Source organism: Anopheles gambiae, chromosome 3 (genome assembly GCF_943734735.2).
Source record: "Anopheles gambiae chromosome 3, idAnoGambNW_F1_1, whole genome shotgun sequence".
NCBI lineage: Eukaryota > Metazoa > Arthropoda > Insecta > Diptera > Culicidae > Anopheles > Anopheles gambiae.
Window position 1 is genome coordinate 61,258,606 of NC_064602.1, and position 22,402 is coordinate 61,281,007.

Sequence of the window (22,402 nt, forward strand, 5' to 3'; positions counted from 1 at the left end):
CTTTCTTAATTTCGGAAGAATTAACTGAAGGCTGAAGAATTGCGTGTTTTCTGTTTTAGCGCTCAATCACGAATGACATCTCTATTTGACAGTATTGCCTGAGATACTTAAACCTAGGTGTGATCGCACAAACAAGATGTACATATAGAAAAGGTGTATGTGTAAGGATGTCAAGGTGTATGTGTGAGGTATATACAAATTCGAATTTCTAATTTCTACAGCTCGGCCATCCTGACGAGAAATTGACCTCAATTTTTCCTGCATATGTATAGCCCTACCCTTAATCTTAAGTGTAGCTTTATGAACATATTCCGATCAAGCTCCCCCCAGAGGCACTATCCATCTTCTCAACTTGTCCGACTCCAACACTCCATCATATGGTATTTGCGTCATTTGTATTCCATCGATATCACGTATAACATATCTGTCATTAGGTAAACGTTTGTGGATAACGTATGGACCTTTATATCTGGCAATGAGTTTTTTGTTTGAATTTGGTGTGTTATCTACATTTTTAATTACAACAAACTCTCCTTCATTGAATACGGGAGCAGGGCGATGGTGTTTAGCATGTTGTTTCTCATTATTTTGTTGTGATTTTAAAATATTGAATGATGCTTCTGCACGTATAGTTTCTAAATCTGAAAATGCTTTGTTTTTGTCTTCTAAATATTCGGTCAATATATCTACTGAAGGGCCTCGTTGGTTAACACCAAACAATAGCATAGAAGGGGAAAAACGAGTGGACGAATGAATGGTATTATTAAGAGCGTATTCTGTAGATAGCAAATGGGTCACCCAATCTACATGGTCGGTCTGATTTGATAATTTGCTCAATATGGGACGAATAATGCGATTGACCCTTTCCACTTGACCATTAGCTTGTGGTGATCCTGTGGCATTCAACACATGGCTAATTCCGCGAGAAGAAAGGAAATTGGAAAATGCGGCTGAAGTAAAGCATGTACCTCGATCGCTAATTATTCTTTTAGGTCGACTGTAGTAAGAGAAATATTGTTTTAGAGCATTGCACACCTCTTTTGTACTAGTGGAAGTTGTTGGATACAATTTAACGAATTTCGTAAATGCGTCTATTACTACCAATAAGTATTTTTTCTTTAAAGATGATGTAGGTAGCGGTCCAAAATGGTCAATGTGCAAGGTATCAAATGGGTAAGGTTCTTTTTGGATGCTATGAAGGTTCCGATTATTTACTCTAGATGGAGCAGAGTGAATAATGCACTTCAAGCAGTTATTTATAAAGTTTATTATCCGTGTTTTTCTGTTAGGAAACCAATAATTCTGATCTATTTGGTTGCAACATTTTTCGGCTCCCAAATGACCTATTTGTTCGTGTATTGATCGTATCAGATTATTAACCATTTCTGTTGGCACGTATAATTTTAGCCTATTAGAAGGTGATCGTTTGAATACAATACCGTCTTGTAATTGGTAACCTTCGACATCCGTCGTCTCTAACTCTTTTTTCAGAGTTTGGATAAGCGGATCCCTAGCCTGAGCTACACGTATTTGGAAGTCAATATCAACATCATCGAAGGCAGCCAAATGTTCCAGTCGGCTTAATGCGTCTACATGACTCATTGCTAGTCCAGGGCGATGTTGAATAATGTAATTATAATTCTCCAGGAACAGTGACCAACGTGCTATCTTTGCGGACGAATTTCTATTTTTAAGCGTTTCTACCAGAGAATTACAATCAGTCACTATCTTTATTGGAATGCCGTGTACATAGGTATTGAAACGTTTGAGCGCATATATAACGGCCAATGTTTCAAGCTCGTAGCTGTGCAATTTAGCTTCATCAGCCGAAGTGGTTTTGGAAAAATACGAAATAGGGTGATATCTACCATCATCCTGTTTTTGCAAAAGCACAGAACCAAAAGCTATCGAACTTGCGTCACAGTGAAGTTCAGTTTCGCGTTTAGGGTCGTATATGGCAAGCACCGGAGCTACTATCAATTTATCTCGGAGTGTTTCAAATGCTTTTTTACACTCATCATCAAAAATAAATGGAACATTGTTTTTCAAAAGATTAGTAAGTGGTTTTGCAATACTAGAGAAATGTGGAACAAACCTCCGGAAAAACGAAAAAAGACCTAAACATTGTTGTACCTGTTTTGTGTTCTGAGGAACAGGATAGTTTTTGATAATTTTTACATGATTATCGCTAGGACATATACCTGAATGATTGGCCTTGTATCCTAAGTAATCCAATTCATCGTAAGCAAACTTACATTTATCAAGCCGTAGCTCCAACCCATTATTTCGTAGAGTATGCAAAACTTCACTAACTATTTCAAGATGTTCTTTAAAGTCTTGAGAAGCTATGAGAATGTCGTCAATGTATACAACCAGCTTTTCATTCTCGATGAATTTCCGCAAAATTGTATTAATGAAACGCTGAAATTCAGCTGGCGCGTTTTTTAATCCGAAGGGCATACGCGTGTACTCGTACTGGCCGTCTGGAGTAACAAACGCTGTGAATTTAATTGAATCCTCGTCCATTGCCACTTGATGAAAACCACTCTTTAGGTCTAGTAACGTAAAGAATTTTTTATTGCCCAAGTGTTCTAGGCACGTCTCTATGAGTGGAAGCGGGTAGTTGTCGCGGATTGTTACTTTATTAAGAGGTCGGTAGTCGACACACTTACGAATTTCGCCATTTTTCTTCCTAACGAGTACCAGTGCGGAAGCATAAGGAGAGTTACTGGGTCTTATTATATTTTTCTCTAATAAATCCTTCACAATGACTTTTACTTTATTCCTTTCATCGAAAGAAAGTCGTCTAGGCTTTGTGAAAATAGGAGTATCATGAGTTAAGCTAATTCGCATTTTATGAGCAGATGGTATTATATGTTTATCCGGAAAATTAATGTAATTATTGGACACTATTGATCTTAAAGCAATGCCTTGTTCTTTAGAAAGATGTTCTCCAACATTTATAGTGCTAGCCTCATCGCTAATATTTATAGAACACATTTCAGAAAAAGTTGTGTCATATTGTTGTTTATGTTCAGATTTGTCTGATATCGAAATGAATTTTGAAGAAATATTGGGATCGGACAATTTCGAATCTTTGCATACCTCTGGTAAGGGAGCCTGGATCGAACTACGTAAAAGACCCAACGTTTGGAGCTTATGGTAAAAACCCGGTTTTTTTAAGTTCAGAATTTTATCTTTATTTAAATTCATCAGCATAAGTTTGCTGTAATGTTTACGGAATTGAGCGAGTGTGATGTTAAATTCTGATAACAAATCTCTCCCTACTATCATGGATAGGGACATGTAGCTTTTTGGTAAAATATAGAAATTGTGAATGAATGTTTGATTACGAAAACTAAGTTTTAGCTGTACTGTTCCAAGAGTTTGTAAATTCACATTTCCTATTCCTCGAAATCCACTTGGTTGGGGAGCGCTTAGTTTTGTAACCGGAACAATGGCTTCATTTATGAAGCTTTTAGAGCTACCGGAATCAAAAAGAGATGTTATAATTAACCCTGGGCTCCAAACATTGTTTCTCTTAAAAGCTACACTTACCTCCTGATAGGCCTCAAGTTGAACGAAGTTTCCATTTTCCCCAGAATCTAGATGCGCTGTTTCATTGTCGTTGCCCTGTACCGCAGCAACCGTTAGTTGACGTCTATCTGGGACAGGACAGTTGCGAATGACATGTGATGTGCTACCACATCGGAAACAGGAACCCGGAGCTCGGCGAGGTTGTGTGCATTGCGATGAATGATGTCCATGATTCGAGCAGTTATAACATCGAAGAGGTTCTGTCGTCGTTTGTCTTGGTGGAATCGGTCTCGGGGAAATGGTGTTGATGTGAGATGGGCTGCGGCGTTCTGGGTTTTTGCGCAACAGAAGATGGGATTCATATCGCTTAATGTTGTCAATCAGGTCGTAAATATCGCGGTAATCCTTGGTCACAAGGCTATCATAGAGAGGGTCACGAGAAAGTCCTCTGATGACATAAGTTATGATAGCCTCCTCACTCACGTGGCCTGACATTCCCAGCGCATTTACTCGGTATACATAGCTTGTGTACGACTCAGAAATTTTCTTGTAGACCGATGCTAATTGGCTATGAATAACGGCTTCGTTACAGCGATCAGGAAAAGCCTTTTTAATTGTGTCAGCGAATTCGTCGAATGTCTTCAAAGTGTTACGGAAGCCATTGTACCATTCGCTTGCTGCTCCAGTCAACCGACTGCCTGCATATAAAAGCATCGTGCGATCCTGCCATCCATATAATTCGCTATTGTAGCGAATCGTATTGATCCACTTATTGATACCGAGGCCGTCAGAAAATTCCGGTATCAAATGTTTCAACTCCTCGGGATGAACCAATCGACCATCCGTAAACGTCTGCCGCTGTTCCATTTCCATAATTTTTGCTCGTAGCGCCATTAATTCCAATTGATGAGAAGTTGCGTCGAATGAAGCACCTTGCGTCGAAGATGTCGGAGCAGCTTTGTCTTTCATCAAGATGGCGGCTGCTGCAACGTGGTTTCCATTGTTCGTCACTTCGTCTTCATCTGCACACACTCTTTGAGGAATGAAATTCTGGGTTGATTGTTCCTCCATTTTGTTTTTCGGTACACTTTGCTCGTACAACATGCGTAGTTGTGGTAAAGTTGCTTTCGGAGGCACTTCGATGTTAGCAACTTCCAAAGCACAAAGAAGTTCCTCTTTTGTAAGCATTTTTCGGCACAAACGGTGTATCCCACTTCTGAATTGTAATCTTTCTTAATTTCGGAAGAATTAACTGAAGGCTGAAGAATTGCGTGTTTTCTGTTTTAGCGCTCAATCACGAATGACATCTCTATTTGACAGTATTGCCTGAGATACTTAAACCTAGGTGTGATCGCACAAACAAGATGTACATATAGAAAAGGTGTATGTGTAAGGATGTCAAGGTGTATGTGTGAGGTATATACAAATTCGAATTTCTAATTTCTACATTGTTAAACTTTTCAATCAATTATAACATCAAATAAAAAGGATTGAAACGTATTAATCTATTGTGTGTGTAGGGATCAAGAGTGAGAGAGAGAGAGAGAGAGAAGTTTAGTGAAATCAGAGAGAGCGAAAAATTCAAACATGCAAAAATGAGGTTGAGAGAGAAGAGATTGGACGAAAGCAGAGATAGAGATGGAGAAGGCGCGCGGAAAAGGAGACGGACGTCTACCGGTAGCTAGCGGTAGCTGGGATCAAGAGAGAGTGAACTCCGAGAGTGAATCGAGAGAGAGAGTGTGAGAGAGGGACAGATCGTGAGATCAGGGAGAGAAGACAAGTCAGGCGACAGGGAGAAATAAAGGAGCCTCGGGTCAGTCTTGTGGTTGATCGTAAAGAGATCGGTTGAGCGTGATACAATAAAAAAAAAAGAAATTGAATAAAAAAGCCGAATAAATAATTAAAATGTGTGACGATTACGACAGTGTGTACATAATCCATGTGTATGCACTGTATGTGTTTTGGCATGGACGTTTGTTTACATTTTTCAACATTAAATTTGAATGATTTCTATGTTATTATAGATGTGAATAACTAGTAAATTATGAGTTTAATCTTCCCCCTGTAGGTGAATATTCATTTAAACTATGAAAATGCTTCATTTTCGAGACGAAAAGAAAGGCGTATTGCAGTGCATCATGACAGGTCTATAAGACATCGAACAGCTGACAGAGCACCTATCGAACAGAGTCGTGTTTGTTTGTCTCGTTCGATTGGTCCCAGAGCGCCGCCTTAGGCACCGGTCTAATCTTGTTGCACTCAACATCAAGGTGGATTTATAAATATCAGGTGATGGACTCTAGCAAGGTGTATGGATATTAGGAGGTGAAGTGCTTCAGAGCAAATTGACATTTCACGACTTGACATAACAATACTGGGGGCTCCGGTATTAAAATTGGGGAGGGCTGGAGGGGGGTATAGAAAATTGTATGCGATTTGACATAACAATACTCAATGATGGCGCCCGGAAAACGCGCTAATAATTCACCTTCTTAATAAACACACCTTGGTCGAAGGGTTGGATCAAGGTGTATGGATAATAGGAGGTGAAGTGCTTCAGAGCAAATTGACATTTCACGACTTGACACAACAATACTGGGGGCTCCGGTATTAAAATCGGGGAGGGCTGTAGGGGGGTATAGAAAATTGTATGCGATTTGACATAACAATACTCAATGATGGCGCCCGGAAAACGCGCTAACAATTCACCTCCTTAATAAAGACACCTTGGTTTGGATGTGTTGGTGCGTCACCGTAGCAATAGACGATGCGCAATCTCAGATTGCGCATATATTTATCTGTCAAACGGGTCGGTTTGATATATTTATCTGTCAAAAAAAATTTATATATCTCGGACATATAATCTTGAAAATTTATGCGCAATCTTGGCGCAATCTGAAAATGTATGGAAATGACGTTTATAGCTCAGGGTTGGCTACGCGAAATGACTTATGTTTTGATAAAACGAATATATGCGCAATCTGAGATTGCGCATCGTGTATTAATACGGTCAGACGGCCAATCGCTGTCAGCCGTCGTCCGTGCTTTTTCCCTCCATAGCGCCATCTCTTTCTCGCGTGTGGTCAATGCTCGCGAGCTGTTGTGGCGCCTAAGGCGGCGCTCTAGCAGCAATCGAACACGACATCCGACACGAACAAACCCATATAATCATATGGAGGTGCACTGTCAGACACAAACCAACAAACAAGACAAACATGTCAAATCCCATACATTTTTCATGTTCGATGTCGTGTTCGATTGGTGCTAGAGCGCCGGGTAAAACTGCCGTTAACAAACATTGCGGCGATGAAGTTGCATTTTAACAAATCAAACCAAAAAATCGCAATGAATTCAATTGCTGCAATGTAAAAATCACTAAGGAATCGCTAGCTAACGCTGGAGGGTTTGCTGTGCAACGCGCAGAATCCTAATTCACTCTAACACGTTCATCCCGGCGCTGATTTTCATCAACTTTTCTTTTCGCCGGCATCAAGAACGCAAGCTGATTATGATAGCGGCATCCTGGAAAGTTCACTGGCAGTCCCTGGGGCCTGCCATCGAACTAAACATGTTAAGCATTAAGCATAAATTTGTTACCCTAAGCTTCTGTTGGGGGTATAAGAGGGGGGGGGGGGGGGGGGGGGGGAGGGCAAATGGTTCTCCAGCCACGGAGCCCTAAAGACCATCTTTCCGGGGGCCCTTGTCGCTAAAACTCTGTTCACTTGTAGACATACGGCATACTACAGACTAACGATCTTCGGCGACCGCCTAGTCCGTCTACCGTTAGATCCGCCGCTGGTTCATGACGGTGTTTTTTTTTATTGTGGAGGTGCATCCTTCCCCCTGCCTACGGCGTATGCATCGAGCAGGAGACAGTGTGGCAGTATGCAAGTTGTACGCTGGATAGGAGCGGGTCCGCGACACCGCCATCATTCCGCACATCTCCGCCGTAGCAAGAATTGACTATCCGGCTACGTGGTACTCAAGTTCTGAAAAGGCCGGCATGACCGCGTTGGCTATTACGCCAATAATAATAATAATAATAATAATAATAAGAATACAAAGAACTTAGCATAGCAGTCCACACCCGGGTAAGAGTTTGTCTAGACTTTGTTGCTGCTGGGCTACCGCTGTGGCGCGACAAATGCACGGAATGTACTCGACCACAACATAAACCTACCGATCCGAATCCACTCCAAGGCATTGCCGGTCAATCGGCGCCATAATAACTACTCCAAACCAACAAGCCACCTGAGTCTGGACGGACTGGTGCAGCACCATACGCGCACCGTAATAAACAAATCCAGAATCCTCTTTTGTATGGATTCACTTCAAAATGTTGTTTCCACTTGCGCCCGCTAGCTGAATTAGAAATAAATGTGCAGCAGAGCCGATCGCAAAGATGCCAATGCCAATGGTCGTGTTGTCTGTCAGGTAGCGAGATCGAAAATGCATGGACTTTGTAGCCGCAGCGGATGAAAATGTACGCATCAGAATAAAATAGTTTTGGGGTTTCCAAACGCACGCACACATACAAACACGCGCGCAAACTCACACACACACACACACACACAGATACAAGCGCGCGCGTGCGCACACACACATGCATGAACGCGCGCACGCCAGCACGCACGCACGCACACACACACGCACGTACGCGCGCGCGAGCATGAAAGCGCGCACGCCAGCACGCCAGCACGCACCCACGAAAGCGTGCTCGCGAGCCCCGAAGTCGCAAAAGCACGCACCCCCGAAGTCGCGCAAGCACGCACTCCCCCCCCCCCACTAGACCACCCCCCCCCCCACCACGCATGATCGATTACGGCTACCTTTCCGGCAGAACGGTTGGTTCAGCTTTCTTGTAGCATCCTCATCCCTAGCGCCGGGCGGGGTGGGGAATCGCGACATGATAGAGTGAACGGCCACTTACCCCGCGCTGTGTGTGTGTGTGACGAGACCAGAAAATTCGAGACAGATTTCGGCACATTAAAAAAAAAAATTTTATAGCCACTATACATTGTGCTACATGATGCTTACAAGGTTGTTGAAGCATCAAACATGTTCAAATCAAAAAAATATTAGGTTAGTAATAGACGTTCTCCTACGCTTGTTTTAAATAGGCTTCTTCACCCTCGATTGGCAGGGGCATCGAATGGTCTCATCAGCAGCGGCACGAAATAAAATAAACCATCAAAACGCCGATAACACTTTGAATCCCAATCCAGCTTCTCCCACAGCGTCTCAAGGTCACACACAAATTAATAAATGCTAACACCCACCAATAACAATACACAACCGCAATGCACATATATGAATCAACGCATACACCGCAACAGCCAATCAGCTGGCGGCTGAAGGCACGGGCAGAAGCGCAAGTAAGGCAGGGCAGGGTGAGGGAGGGAGAAGAAGCGGACGAAAAAATGGGCACCAGTATTTTTAAATTTTTTACCGTTTTTTTGCTCCGCCGCCATAAATAGTTCGTCCATTTCGCCAACAGATGGCGCTAAACTTGCTCGACCCAGCGCAGGAATCGCTGAAGTCCACCCAAGTGACATTTGCTCGAAATTGTTTTCCCATATCTGCTCGATTAGTACTCGATACGCCTGAAATTGTGGATTTGTGTGTGATCAAGTGTGTTGAAAGCGCCAAGATTTGGTGTGATCGTAAATTACACGTTCCTCTATCGATGGACGATGCCGTCGAGCTCATTTTTCATTCATGACTATGGTTTTTTGTTGAAAAACAAAAGCTAATTTTATGTGACGTTATTCTATAAAAATGGGTATTATTTAAGTATAAAATGGCTACATGACCAACTATAACGATAGCAAACATCGTTTCCGGGCGAATCTAGAAGAAAGTAACGAAAAAGCCGCATTACATTTGATTTTAAAGGACTTTTTCTAAATTCCCTTAAACTGGTGCAGTTTAAGGGAAGTTTAAGGCTCCAGTTTAAGGGAATTTGCTCGAATTCCCGATTATTCGTGCTATAAAATGTCAGTTGGGCAGCGCGGGGAACGGGCCAAAATCTGCGCTGGCCAGCGCAGAATTTGGTACATTTCCTGCGCTGGAAACTGCTCGAATTTGCGCAGCGGGTTGTGTGTGCGCAAGCAGTTAAAAAGGCAGAAAAACCGCGGAAACGAGTAATTGCAATAACACCCATGAGCAAAGATAACAAAGAATAAAGAAAAAAACTAATTTTTTGGTGCATCCTCAGTGCTTACCTAACAAATTCAGTTTGTTCTCTTATTTTTTGGTTAGAGCGCCAGTTTCTAACATTCCAAAAAATTAGTTTGAACATATCGACGCTAATCACGACAAAATCGCGAATCGTAAATATACCGTGAATCATTAACTACCGATAGTGTTAAATAGAGGAAAGTTGCTAAGAAGAAAAGGAATCACGAGGTTGTGTAGTGAAGCAGATTATGAATTTGGTGCAGCATTTCCACGGATTTGAACAGGAGTTACGGCTCGTTTACGGCTCGTTTATAACGCGTGGAGTTGTAGAGGGATCTTCGCTTATGGCGGGCACGAGCAGGTGGATCACAGGCCGTGATGCAACACCAATAATGCAGGTGCAGGACCATTTCGCGACTGATTCGAACTACAGATCCAGGGCTGCAATAGTAACTACTGGCAACGAAGGTGAGACCTTTTGGCAACGAGACATACTAAATTGCTACTATCGGGAATTTATGCTTCAATTTTCGCAAGCGGAAACGCTGCGTTTGCAAGAAGCTGAGAAAAAGCGCAAGATCCGCGAAATGCAACAAAAAAGACGACAACGAATCAAAGAACTAGAGCGTGAATGGTGTTATCTCAACGATTGTGAGAGGCTTGAGCTCCAAAAGGATGAAGAACTGTGCAGGGCAACAGATCGTTCGGGCGCACCAAGTTTTAATCAACCGGAATACGAGCATATGCACAGTTCGCAGTTCGTTGAGAGATATGATGATGCAAGGCCCGGAGACACTTCTTGGGGCAACCCGCAATCCCACCGTGTATTGACCTCGACCGCGATGATGACGCAAAATGGAAGCACAGCGATGACATCACAACTACACACACAATCTCCGAGAAACGTCATTATAGCGCGACAATACACAACATACACAAATCTGAATCGTTCACTTACACCAACAACGCGATAACGCACACGAACACTGCTTTGGAGGATACGTTTATCGAAGCTCATCACCGACTCTGGCTGCGTCCTGATGGTTTGAAAGATGTTCCAATTGGCGTTGGGATCGCTATTGAAACGCAAAATCTGATCGTGAAACCTGAAGCTGAAGAACCATCGGAGTCAGGTGTCCACTCTGAACCCTGCATAGCAATCTCGCTCGATAAAGTCATACAACGGCTAAGCTTGAAATCGCGTCATGAGTAGCTGCGATTATGGAAGCGACGTTTGAAAGAGGAGACAACTTCGGGCGGAGGATCGAACTGTGTCCCACGTTCGACGTGTTCCCACGCAATCCAAAGGGATTATCCCTTTCGTGATGGTTCTTGGTGTTATACTTTTCCGGCGGCGGTTTCATGGGACAACAACAGTGGTGTGGTGGTACATACGGCTGAAACAAACACTTTTTTAATTTCAGTTGTAATGGACAATAAACGATCGATGGGATACTTATACCAAATCACCGGAGCATTCCATGAACCAAACTGGTGCTGGGTGTTGTAGATGGGGCGGAACCGTAATTAAGTAAATTGTACAACGGAACTGTTTTATCTCTATCTAAATATATTTGTAGTCCTGTAGTGCTTGTAGTTCGGCTTCTCTTCTTCAACCCAACTGACATTTTATAGCACGAATAATCGGGAATTCGAGCAAATTCCCTTAAACTGGAGCCTTAAACTTCCCTTAAATTGCACCAGTTTAAGGGAATTTAGAAAAAGTCCTTTAAAATCAAATGTGATGCGGCTTTTTCGTTACTTACTTCTAAATTCGCTCGGAAACGATGTTTCCTATCGTTATAGTTGGTCATGCACCCATTTTATACTTAAACAATACCCATTTTTATAGAATAACGTCACATAAAATTAGCTTTTGTTTTTCATCAAAAAACCATAGTCATGAATGAAAAATGAGCTCAACGGCATCGTCCATCGATAGAGGAACGTCTAATTTACGATCACACCAAATCTTCGCGCTTTCAACACACTTGATCACACACAAATCCACAATTTCAGGCGTATCGAGTACTAATCGAGCAGATATGGGAAAACAATTTCGAGCAAATGTCACTTGGGAAGTGTCGTAGTCCGGTAGCGGAAGCGATCGCAGTGTATATAGAATCTAGCTATTCATACCACGGTGTGTTTAGAAGATAGTTGTTCATACTGTTGAGATACCAATAGCGTATGACAGCTTCAGTGCTGCCAGAAGTGTAGCTCAGATATAACAGCTCTTTCGCGCAAAATAGAATTCGTTGTTACAGGTTGAGCCTTTGCGGAGGCTTGATGGTCCGCAGAGAACGACGCAACCTTTGGTCCACCGGCAAGTCCGCTGACCCTGTTTGTTGATCAATTGCAGCTGTTTCGTTAGAAATCGGTAGTTGGATACCCGTTTCAGGATTAGGAGTAGTCGAGATATCAGGGAGGGACATGTCAGTGGATGTATAAGTGATATTGTAGTTGTATGTATTTGTAGTAATGTCTGGAGTGACTGCGATAGTGTTGTCGTAGAAATTTTCACCACCAATCTCTTCACGGTGCAAAGAAATGTCTTCCTTAGTAGATTCCGATAGCCCTGCACCAACACTACGTACTTGATCGATATGCCTTTTCCAGGTCCGCCCGTCATTAAGTTTCACTAAATAGTGAAGTTTACTTAGACGTTTCTTAATTGTCCCAAACTCCCACTTGTTTCCGTGAACGTATTCTCGAGCTGCAACTTTTGATCCAGTAGTCAATGCATGTATTTTAGACTGAACTTCATTTGAGTTTGGATCGTTTGATGGTATCATGAGATCCAGCCTTGAACGGATCTGACGACCGAACACTAATTTTGAAGGTGAAAATCCGGTGGCTGGGTGAATCATTTTACGGTATGAGAGCAGTATATTGCAAATTTCACTGTGAACTTCCCCTCGATCACATTGTAGCGACTTTAGTTTAGATTTCATTGTTTGTATAAATCTTTCAGCCTGTCCATTAGTGGCTGGGTGGTACGGAGCACTAAGTTTATGAGTAATTCCGTTTAGTTTAAGAAACCTTGAAAATTCAGTAGAGGTAAATTGAGGACCGTTGTCACTCACAAAAACAGAAGGTAATCCATAAGTACTGAAAAACTCCCGGCACAAACGAATTGTCGTTTCCGTAGTCATGTTTTTCACAACGTAGACCATAGGCCACTTCGAGTATGCGTCAATCAATATGAGGTAGTAAAGTCCCATGAATGGGCCAGCATGAACACGCTGAAACGGTTCCGTAGGTGTTTCCCAACAATGAAAAGTGACTTTGGGAGGATTAGCCTTTGCAGCCTGACAGGAAGCACAATCGTTGACCAGGTTTTCGATGTCTCTGTCTATGCCTTCCCACCAACAATAACTCCGAGCAAGTGATTTGATTCGTGTTATACCGAAATGTGTTGAATGGAGTTCTTCAAGCACCTTTCTTCGCAATGCAGGTGGTATGTATACTCGGCTACCACGCATCAAGCAATCTTTATGTAAGTTGAATTCTTCCTGATTCACACCAAATCTATGTTTCCCTTCAACTGAGTTTCCAGTTCTCACGTAGCACGTAGCAATTCGCGAACATTCACATCCGCTAGCGTAGCTGCACTTAATTCATCTACAGTCAGTGGGAGTGTTTGTATTGCATTTACCTCGACTACCTCCGGTTCTTCAATTTCCGATTCAGGGTCAGTAGTTGAAACCGGTAGGCGAGACATAGCATTGGTATTGAAATGTTCCGACGAACGGCGAAGTCGAATCTTATAATCGAACGCCTGTAGGAATGCCGCGTAATGCTGCATGCGCAATGCGGACATAGTAGGAAGCCTTTTAGATTCCGAAAAGATCTGGCTGGTAGGTTTATTGTCTGTTACCAGAACAAATTTGTGACCGTAAAGGTATTGATGAAACTTGCGAACATCAAAAATGATCGAGTAGGCTTCCTTATCGATCTGAGAATATTTTTGTTGCGTTCGAGTAAGGGTCTGAGATGCGCCGTTCCGTTAGGATACTGATGACTAAGAACTGCCCCAACCCCGTATGGGGACGCGTCAGTAGCTAAAATTACCGGAAGTGACAGGTCACAATGTACTAAAAACCTATCGGATTGCATCTCCCTTTTTACCAATGTAAACGATTTATCACAATCAGCACTCCACACAAATGGAACGTCATCTTTAAGTAAGTTATTCAGTGGGTACAAAATAGTACTGAGGTTAGGGAAAAATCTACCATAGTAGTTAATGAGTCCAACGAAAGACCGTACTTGATCCTTATTTTTAGGAAAAGGGATGTTTTGTATTGCGTCAATCTTTTCGCGAAGTTTGTGTTTGTTGTTCCTTGCTTGTCCACCATGTACCCGCAGTACTCAATTCGATCAGAGAAAAAGTCACACTTTTCTCTATTGACACGTAATCCATATTTATCTAATCTGTTAAGTACTTCCTCAAGTCTAAGTAAATTCATTATTGTATCAGGACCAATAACGCGAATGTCATCTATGAAGACAGTAACGCCAGGTATACCCTGCAAAATTTCCTCCATTAGACGTTGAAACATTGCAGGTGCGTAAGCAACTCCATACATGAGTCGAGTGGGACAAAACAACCCTCTATGAGTGCTCAATGTAAATAAGTCTCTATCCTCGGGTCGAACTTCGAGTTGAAAGTAAGCTTGCGAAAGGTCCAATTTTGAGAAAGTCTCCCCTCCCGCAACAGTAGTAAAAAGTTCTTCGACCGTCGGAAGAGGATGTTCATCCACCAGTAAGTTTGGGTTAAGAGTAATTTTGTAATCGCCGCACAACCGCACTTTGCCTTTTCAGCTTTCCTAACAGCAACAACAGGTGTAGCCCACTCTAAGTGGTCCACTTTTTCCCATATGCCTTCTTTCACGAAATGATCAATTTCCTTATCAACCGTGCTGCGCAATGCAAATGCCACTGGCCTAGCTTTTATGTATACCGGTTTTGTATTTTTCCTAACAGTAAGTGTAGCTTGTATTCCTTCAATTTTACCTGCACGTTCATCACAGGCACGCGAAAATTTTGTAAGTAAGTTATTCAATGCATTAGTGGTAGACTGATTTTTGCCACTACTGTAGGAAACTGAATGTGTACCTGGTTGGAATACACGATTGAAATCTAAATTCAAAGCAAGTAGCCAATCACGCCCTAGCAACGGATGTCTACTAGATTCTGCGACATGTAGAGGCAATGTGAATTCCTCACCATTTGCAACTACTTTTACCGTTATTTTCCCAAGCACACCAATGTCATTATCGCAGTAACTCACGAGTCGAATGTTAGTAGGGGAAATGTCAAAATTGTTAAAGTATTTTCGTTTGTCTTGTAGGTTGATTAAGGATACGGGTGAACCAGTGTCGACCTCAAACGTTAGCTGTTTTTGATTTATCCTTAGACTCAACAAAAACTTACCAGCAATACCTTGGATCGCGTTCAGGTGTAACACATCCTTCATAACACACGGCTGCTCCTCCAGGTAATGTGCGTCATCCGTCCCCTTCTCGTTGGTCTTGGTGAGAAACATCCTCTCAAGGTGCCCCGCTTTTTTGCAGTATTTGCAGATCGTAGCTTTATGTTTGCATTTGTCTGCGTAGTGGTCAGGATCCCCGCAACGATGACATCGTTAATTTCCACCATTCTGCTTGTTCGACAGGCGACCGGAACTTTGACTGGAACTGGCTTGGCTCGATGACTGGAAACTTTTTTTAGTTTTGTTTGCTCCATGCTCGATGTACTGAACTTCACTTTTTTGACGTGAGTTGTGCATTTCATCGGTTCCACGATGAGACATTTCCATTCCGAATGCGATCTCCTTTGCTTTTGTCAAGGTTAAGTCGCGCACTTCCAGCAATCGAGACTGTATCACACGGTTCTGGATGCCAAAAACGAACTGGTTCCGGAGGGCCTTGTCCATGTAGTCCCCAAAATTGCATGTTTGGGCGAGCTTCTCCAAATGCATCAGGTAATCGCTTAGAGTTTCTTTGGGCACTGTCATTTCTATTCGGGCCTTGTGAAGTATGAATCGGGCTTGGATTTGTAACAAATATCCGCCTGCAGATATGCAACCTGCAGGACTACCAATCGATGCGAAAATCAACATCATGGCAGATTACCACTGTTAAATATTAAAATAAATATTAACGGTCAATTCGATGGTACAGTGGTGTTTTCCGTCAATCCCGATAGAGGACACTATCAAAGTGGAGTCGTGCTGATAACGATCGGGCCGAGCAGGCCCGATAGCACGAAAATTCCCGAACGTGGCAAAGGTTACGATCTTTACCCATTCTTTCACCGATCCCCAAACCAAGCGACTGATTTTTTAGCTACAATAAACTAACAGGAAGCACAATCGTTGACCAGGTTTTCGATGTCTCTGTCTATGCCTTCCCACCAACAATAACTCCGAGCAAGTGATTTGATTCGTGTTATACCGAAATGTGTTGAATGGAGTTCTTCAAGCACCTTTCTTCGCAATGCAGGTGGTATGTATACTCGGCTACCACGCATCAAGCAATCTTTATGTAAGTTGAATTCTTCCTGATTCACACCAAATCTATGTTTCCCTTCAACTGAGTTTCCAGTTCTCACGTAGCACGTAGCAATTCGCGAACATTCACATCCGCTAGCGTAGCTGCACTTAATTCATCTACAGTCAGTGGGAGTGTTAGTATTGCATTTACCTCGACTACCTCCGGTTCTTCAATTTCCGATTCAGGGTCAGTAGTTGAAACCGGTAGGCGAGACATAGCATTGGTATTGAAATGTTCCGACGAACGGCGAAGTCGAATCTTATAATCGAACGCCTGTAGGAATGCCGCGTAATGCTGCATGCGCAATGCGGACATAGTAGGAAGTCTTTTAGATTCCGAAAAGATCTGGCTGGTAGGTTTATTGTCTGTTACCAGAACAAATTTGTGACCGTAAAGGTATTGATGAAACTTGCGAACATCAAAAATGATCGAGTAGGCTTCCTTATCGATCTGAGAATATTTTTGTTGCGTTCGAGTAAGGGTCTGAGATGCGCCGTTCCGTTAGGATACTGATGACTAAGAACTGCCCCAACCCCGTATGGGGACGCGTCAGTAGCTAAAATTACCGGAAGTGACAGGTCACAATGTACTAAAAACCTATCGGATTGCATCTCCCTTTTTACCAATGTAAACGATTTATCACAATCAGCACTCCACACAAATGGAACGTCATCTTTAAGTAAGTTATTCAGTGGGTACAAAATAGTACTGAGGTTAGGGAAAAATCTACCATAGTAGTTAATGAGTCCAACGAAAGACCGTACTTGATCCTTATTTTTAGGAAAAGGGATGTTTTGTATTGCGTCAATCTTTTCGCGAAGTTTGTGTTTGTTGTTCCTTGCTTGTCCACCATGTACCCGCAGTACTCAATTCGATCAGAGAAAAAGTCACACTTTTCTCTATTGACACGTAATCCATATTTATCTAATCTGTTAAGTACTTCCTCAAGTCTAAGTAAATTCATTATTGTATCAGGACCAATAACGCGAATGTCATCTATGAAGACAGTAACGCCAGGTATACCCTGCAAAATTTCCTCCATTAGACGTTGAAACATTGCAGGTGCGTAAGCAACTCCATACATGAGTCGAGTGGGACAAAACAACCCTCTATGAGTGCTCAATGTAAATAAGTCTCTATCCTCGGGTCGAACTTCGAGTTGAAAGTAAGCTTGCGAAAGGTCCAATTTTGAGAATGTCTCCCCTCCCGCAACAGTAGTAAAAAGTTCTTCGACCGTCGGAAGAGGATGTTCATCCACCAGTAAGTTTGGGTTAAGAGTAATTTTGTAATCGCCGCACAACCGCACTTTGCCTTTTCAGCTTTCCTAACAGCAACAACAGGTGTAGCCCACTCTAAGTGGTCCACTTTTTCCCATATGCCTTCTTTCACGAAATGATCAATTTCCTTATCAACCGTGCTGCGCAATGCAAATGCCACTGGCCTAGCTTTTATGTATACCGGTTTTGTATTTTTCCTAACAGTAAGTGTAGCTTGTATTCCTTCAATTTTACCTGCACGTTCATCACAGGCACGCGAAAATTTTGTAAGTAAGTTATTCAATGCATTAGTGGTAGACTGATTTTTGCCACTACAGTAGGAAACTGAATGTGTACCTGGTTGGAATACACGATTGAAATCTAAATTCAAAGCAAGTAGCCAATCACGCCCTAGCAACGGATGTCTACTAGATTCTGCGACATGTAGAGGCAATGTGAATTCCTCACCATTTGCAACTACTTTTACCGTTATTTTCCCAAGCACACCAATGTCATTATCGCAGTAACTCACGAGTCGAATGTTAGTAGGGGAAATGTCAAAATTGTTAAAGTATTTTCGTTTGTCTTGTAGGTTGATTAAGGATACGGGTGAACCAGTGTCGACCTCAAACGTTAGCTGTTTTTGATTTATCCTTAGACTCAACAAAAACTTACCAGCAATACCTTGGATCGCGTTCAGGTGTAACACATCCTTCATAACACACGGCTGCTCCTCCAGGTAATGTGCGTCATCCGTCCCCTTCTCGTTGGTCTTGGTGAGAAACATCCTCTCAAGGTGCCCCGCTTTTTTGCAGTATTTGCAGATCGTAGCTTTATGTTTGCATTTGTCTGCGTAGTGGTCAGGATCCCCGCAACGATGACATCGTTAATTTCCACCATTCTGCTTGTTCGACAGGCGACCGGAACTTTGACTGGAACTGGCTTGGCTCGATGACTGGAAACTTTTTTTAGTTTTGTTTGCTCCATGCTCGATGTACTGAACTTCACTTTTTTGACGTGAGTTGTGCATTTCATCGGTTCCACGATGAGACATTTCCATTCCGAATGCGATCTCCTTTGCTTTTGTCAAGGTTAAGTCGCGCACTTCCAGCAATCGAGACTGTATCACACGGTTCTGGATGCCAAAAACGAACTGGTTCCGGAGGGCCTTGTCCATGTAGTCCCCAAAATTGCATGTTTGGGCGAGCTTCTCCAAATGCATCAGGTAATCGCTTAGAGTTTCTTTGGGCACTGTCATTTCTATTCGGGCCTTGTGAAGTATGAATCGGGCTTGGATTTGTAACAAATATCCGCCTGCAGATATGCAACCTGCAGGACTACCAATCGATGCGAAAATCAACATCATGGCAGATTACCACTGTTAAATATTAAAATAAATATTAACGGTCAATTCGATGGTACAGTGGTGTTTTCCGTCAATCCCGATAGAGGACACTATCAAAGTGGAGTCGTGCTGATAACGATCGGGCCGAGCAGGCCCGATAGCACGAAAATTCCCGAACGTGGCAAAGGTTACGATCTTTACCCATTCTTTCACCGATCCCCAAACCAAGCGACTGATTTTTTAGCTACAATAAACTAACAGGAAGCACAATCGTTGACCAGGTTTTCGATGTCTCTGTCTATGCCTTCCCACCAACAATAACTCCGAGCAAGTGATTTGATTCGTGTTATACCGAAATGTGTTGAATGGAGTCCTTCAAGCACCTTTCTTCGCAATGCAGGTGGTATGTATACTCGGCTACCACGCATCAAGCAATCTTTATGTAAGTTGAATTCTTCCTGATTCACACCAAATCTATGTTTCCCTTCAACTGAGTTTCCAGTTCTCACGTAGCACGTAGCAATTCGCGAACATTCACATCCGCTAGCGTAGCTGCACTTAATTCATCTACAGTCAGTGGGAGTGTTTGTATTGCATTTACCTCGACTACCTCCGGTTCTTCAATTTCCGATTCAGGGTCAGTAGTTGAAACCGGTAGGCGAGACATAGCATTGGTATTGAAATGTTCCGACGAACGGCGAAGTCGAATCTTATAATCGAATGCCTGTAGGAATGCCGCGTAATGCTGCATGCGCAATGCGGACATAGTAGGAAGTCTTTTAGATTCCGAAAAGATCTGGCTGGTAGGTTTATTGTCTGTTACCAGAACAAATTTGTGACCGTAAAGGTATTGATGAAACTTGCGAACATCAAAAATGATCGAGTAGGCTTCCTTATCGATCTGAGAATATTTTTGTTGCGTTCGAGTAAGGGTCTGAGATGCGCCGTTCCGTTAGGATACTGATGACTAAGAACTGCCCCAACCCCGTATGGGGACCCTTCCTCCATTAGACGTTGAAACATTGCAGGTGCGTAAGCAACTCCATACATGAGTCGAGTGGGACAAAACAACCCTCTATGAGTGCTCAATGTAAATAAGTCTCTATCCTCGGGTCGAACTTCGAGTTGAAAGTAAGCTTGCGAAAGGTCCAATTTTGAGAATGTCTCCCCTCCCGCAACAGTAGTAAAAAGTTCTTCGACCGTCGGAAGAGGATGTTCATCCACCAGTAAGTTTGGGTTAAGAGTAATTTTGTAATCGCCGCACAACCGCACTTTGCCTTTTCAGCTTTCCTAACAGCAACAACAGGTGTAGCCCACTCTAAGTGGTCCACTTTTTCCCATATGCCTTCTTTCACGAAATGATCAATTTCCTTATCAACCGTGCTGCGCAATGCAAATGCCACTGGCCTAGCTTTTATGTATACCGGTTTTGTATTTTTCCTAACAGTAAGTGTAGCTTGTATTCCTTCAATTTTACCTGCACGTTCATCACAGGCACGCGAAAATTTTGTAAGTAAGTTATTCAATGCATTAGTGGTAGACTGATTTTTGCCACTACAGTAGGAAACTGAATGTGTACCTGGTTGGAATACACGATTGAAATCTAAATTCAAAGCAAGTAGCCAATCACGCCCTAGCAACGGATGTCTACTAGATTCTGCGACATGTAGAGGCAATGTGAATTCCTCACCATTTGCAACTACTTTTACCGTTATTTTCCCAAGCACACCAATGTCATTATCGCAGTAACTCACGAGTCGAATGTTAGTAGGGGAAATGTCAAAATTGTTAAAGTATTTTCGTTTGTCTTGTAGGTTGATTAAGGATACGGGTGAACCAGTGTCGACCTCAAACGTTAGCTGTTTTTGATTTATCCTTAGACTCAACAAAAACTTACCAGCAATACCTTGGATCGCGTTCAGGTGTAACACATCCTTCATAACACACGGCTGCTCCTCCAGGTAATGTGCGTCATCCGTCCCCTTCTCGTTGGTCTTGGTGAGAAACATCCTCTCAAGGTGCCCCGCTTTTTTGCAGTATTTGCAGATCGTAGCTTTATGTTTGCATTTGTCTGCGTAGTGGTCAGGATCCCCGCAACGATGACATCGTTAATTTCCACCATTCTGCTTGTTCGACAGGCGACCGGAACTTTGACTGGAACTGGCTTGGCTCGATGACTGGAAACTTTTTTTAGTTTTGTTTGCTCCATGCTCGATGTACTGAACTTCACTTTTTTGACGTGAGTTGTGCATTTCATCGGTTCCACGATGAGACATTTCCATTCCGAATGCGATCTCCTTTGCTTTTGTCAAGGTTAAGTCGCGCACTTCCAGCAATCGAGACTGTATCACACGGTTCTGGATGCCAAAAACGAACTGGTTCCGGAGGGCCTTGTCCATGTAGTCCCCAAAATTGCATGTTTGGGCGAGCTTCTCCAAATGCATCAGGTAATCGCTTAGAGTTTCTTTGGTCACTGTCATTTCTATTCGGGCCTTGTGAAGTATGAATCGGGCTTGGATTTGTAACAAATATCCGCCTGCAGATATGCAACCTGCAGGACTACCAATCGATGCGAAAATCAACATCATGGCAGATTACCACTGTTAAATATTAAAATAAATATTAACGGTCAATTCGATGGTACAGTGGTGTTTTCCGTCAATCCCGATAGAGGACACTATCAAAGTGGAGTCGTGCTGATAACGATCGGGCCGAGCAGGCCCGATAGCACGAAAATTCCCGAACGTGGCAAAGGTTACGATCTTTACCCATTCTTTCACCGATCCCCAAACCAAGCGACTGATTTTTTAGCTACAATAAACTAACAGGAAGCACAATCGTTGACCAGGTTTTCGATGTCTCTGTCTATGCCTTCCCACCAACAATAACTCCGAGCAAGTGATTTGATTCGTGTTATACCGAAATGTGTTGAATGGAGTCCTTCAAGCACCTTTCTTCGCAATGCAGGTGGTATGTATACTCGGCTACCACGCATCAAGCAATCTTTATGTAAGTTGAATTCTTCCTGATTCACACCAAATCTATGTTTCCCTTCAACTGAGTTTCCAGTTCTCACGTAGCACGTAGCAATTCGCGAACATTCACATCCGCTAGCGTAGCTGCACTTAATTCATCTACAGTCAGTGGGAGTGTTTGTATTGCATTTACCTCGACTACCTCCGGTTCTTCAATTTCCGATTCAGGGTCAGTAGTTGAAACCGGTAGGCGAGACATAGCATTGGTATTGAAATGTTCCGACGAACGGCGAAGTCGAATCTTATAATCGAATGCCTGTAGGAATGCCGCGTAATGCTGCATGCGCAATGCGGACATAGTAGGAAGTCTTTTAGATTCCGAAAAGATCTGGCTGGTAGGTTTATTGTCTGTTACCAGAACAAATTTGTGACCGTAAAGGTATTGATGAAACTTGCGAACATCAAAAATGATCGAGTAGGCTTCCTTATCGATCTGAGAATATTTTTGTTGCGTTCGAGTAAGGGTCTGAGATGCGCCGTTCCGTTAGG

The 22,402-nt window shown here is 42.8% G+C and overlaps 2 protein-coding genes across 2 annotated transcripts in view; one reads left to right on the plus strand and one right to left on the minus strand.

Annotated features, from left to right (window-relative positions):
- Window positions 1-22,402, plus strand: part of LOC133392901 (uncharacterized) — a 590,816-nt gene that overhangs the window by 476,430 nt on the left and 91,984 nt on the right. The gene's annotated exons all lie outside the window — the stretch shown is intronic.
- LOC133393469 (uncharacterized) lies at window positions 47-4,979 on the minus strand. Its single transcript, XM_061658608.1, has 2 exons — window positions 3,559-4,979; window positions 47-3,484 (listed from the first exon to the last, which is right to left on the minus strand). The coding sequence occupies exons 1-2, from the start codon at window positions 4,723-4,725 to the stop codon at window positions 3,479-3,481; spliced, it is 1,173 nt and encodes a 390-aa protein (XP_061514592.1). The 5' UTR covers window positions 4,726-4,979; the 3' UTR covers window positions 47-3,478.

What these genes read in the sequence shown, in the direction of transcription:
- LOC133393469 (XM_061658608.1), bottom strand. Translation starts at nt 4,725, where the DNA reads ATGCTTACAAAAGAGGAACTTCTTTGTGCTTTGGAAGTTGCTAACATC.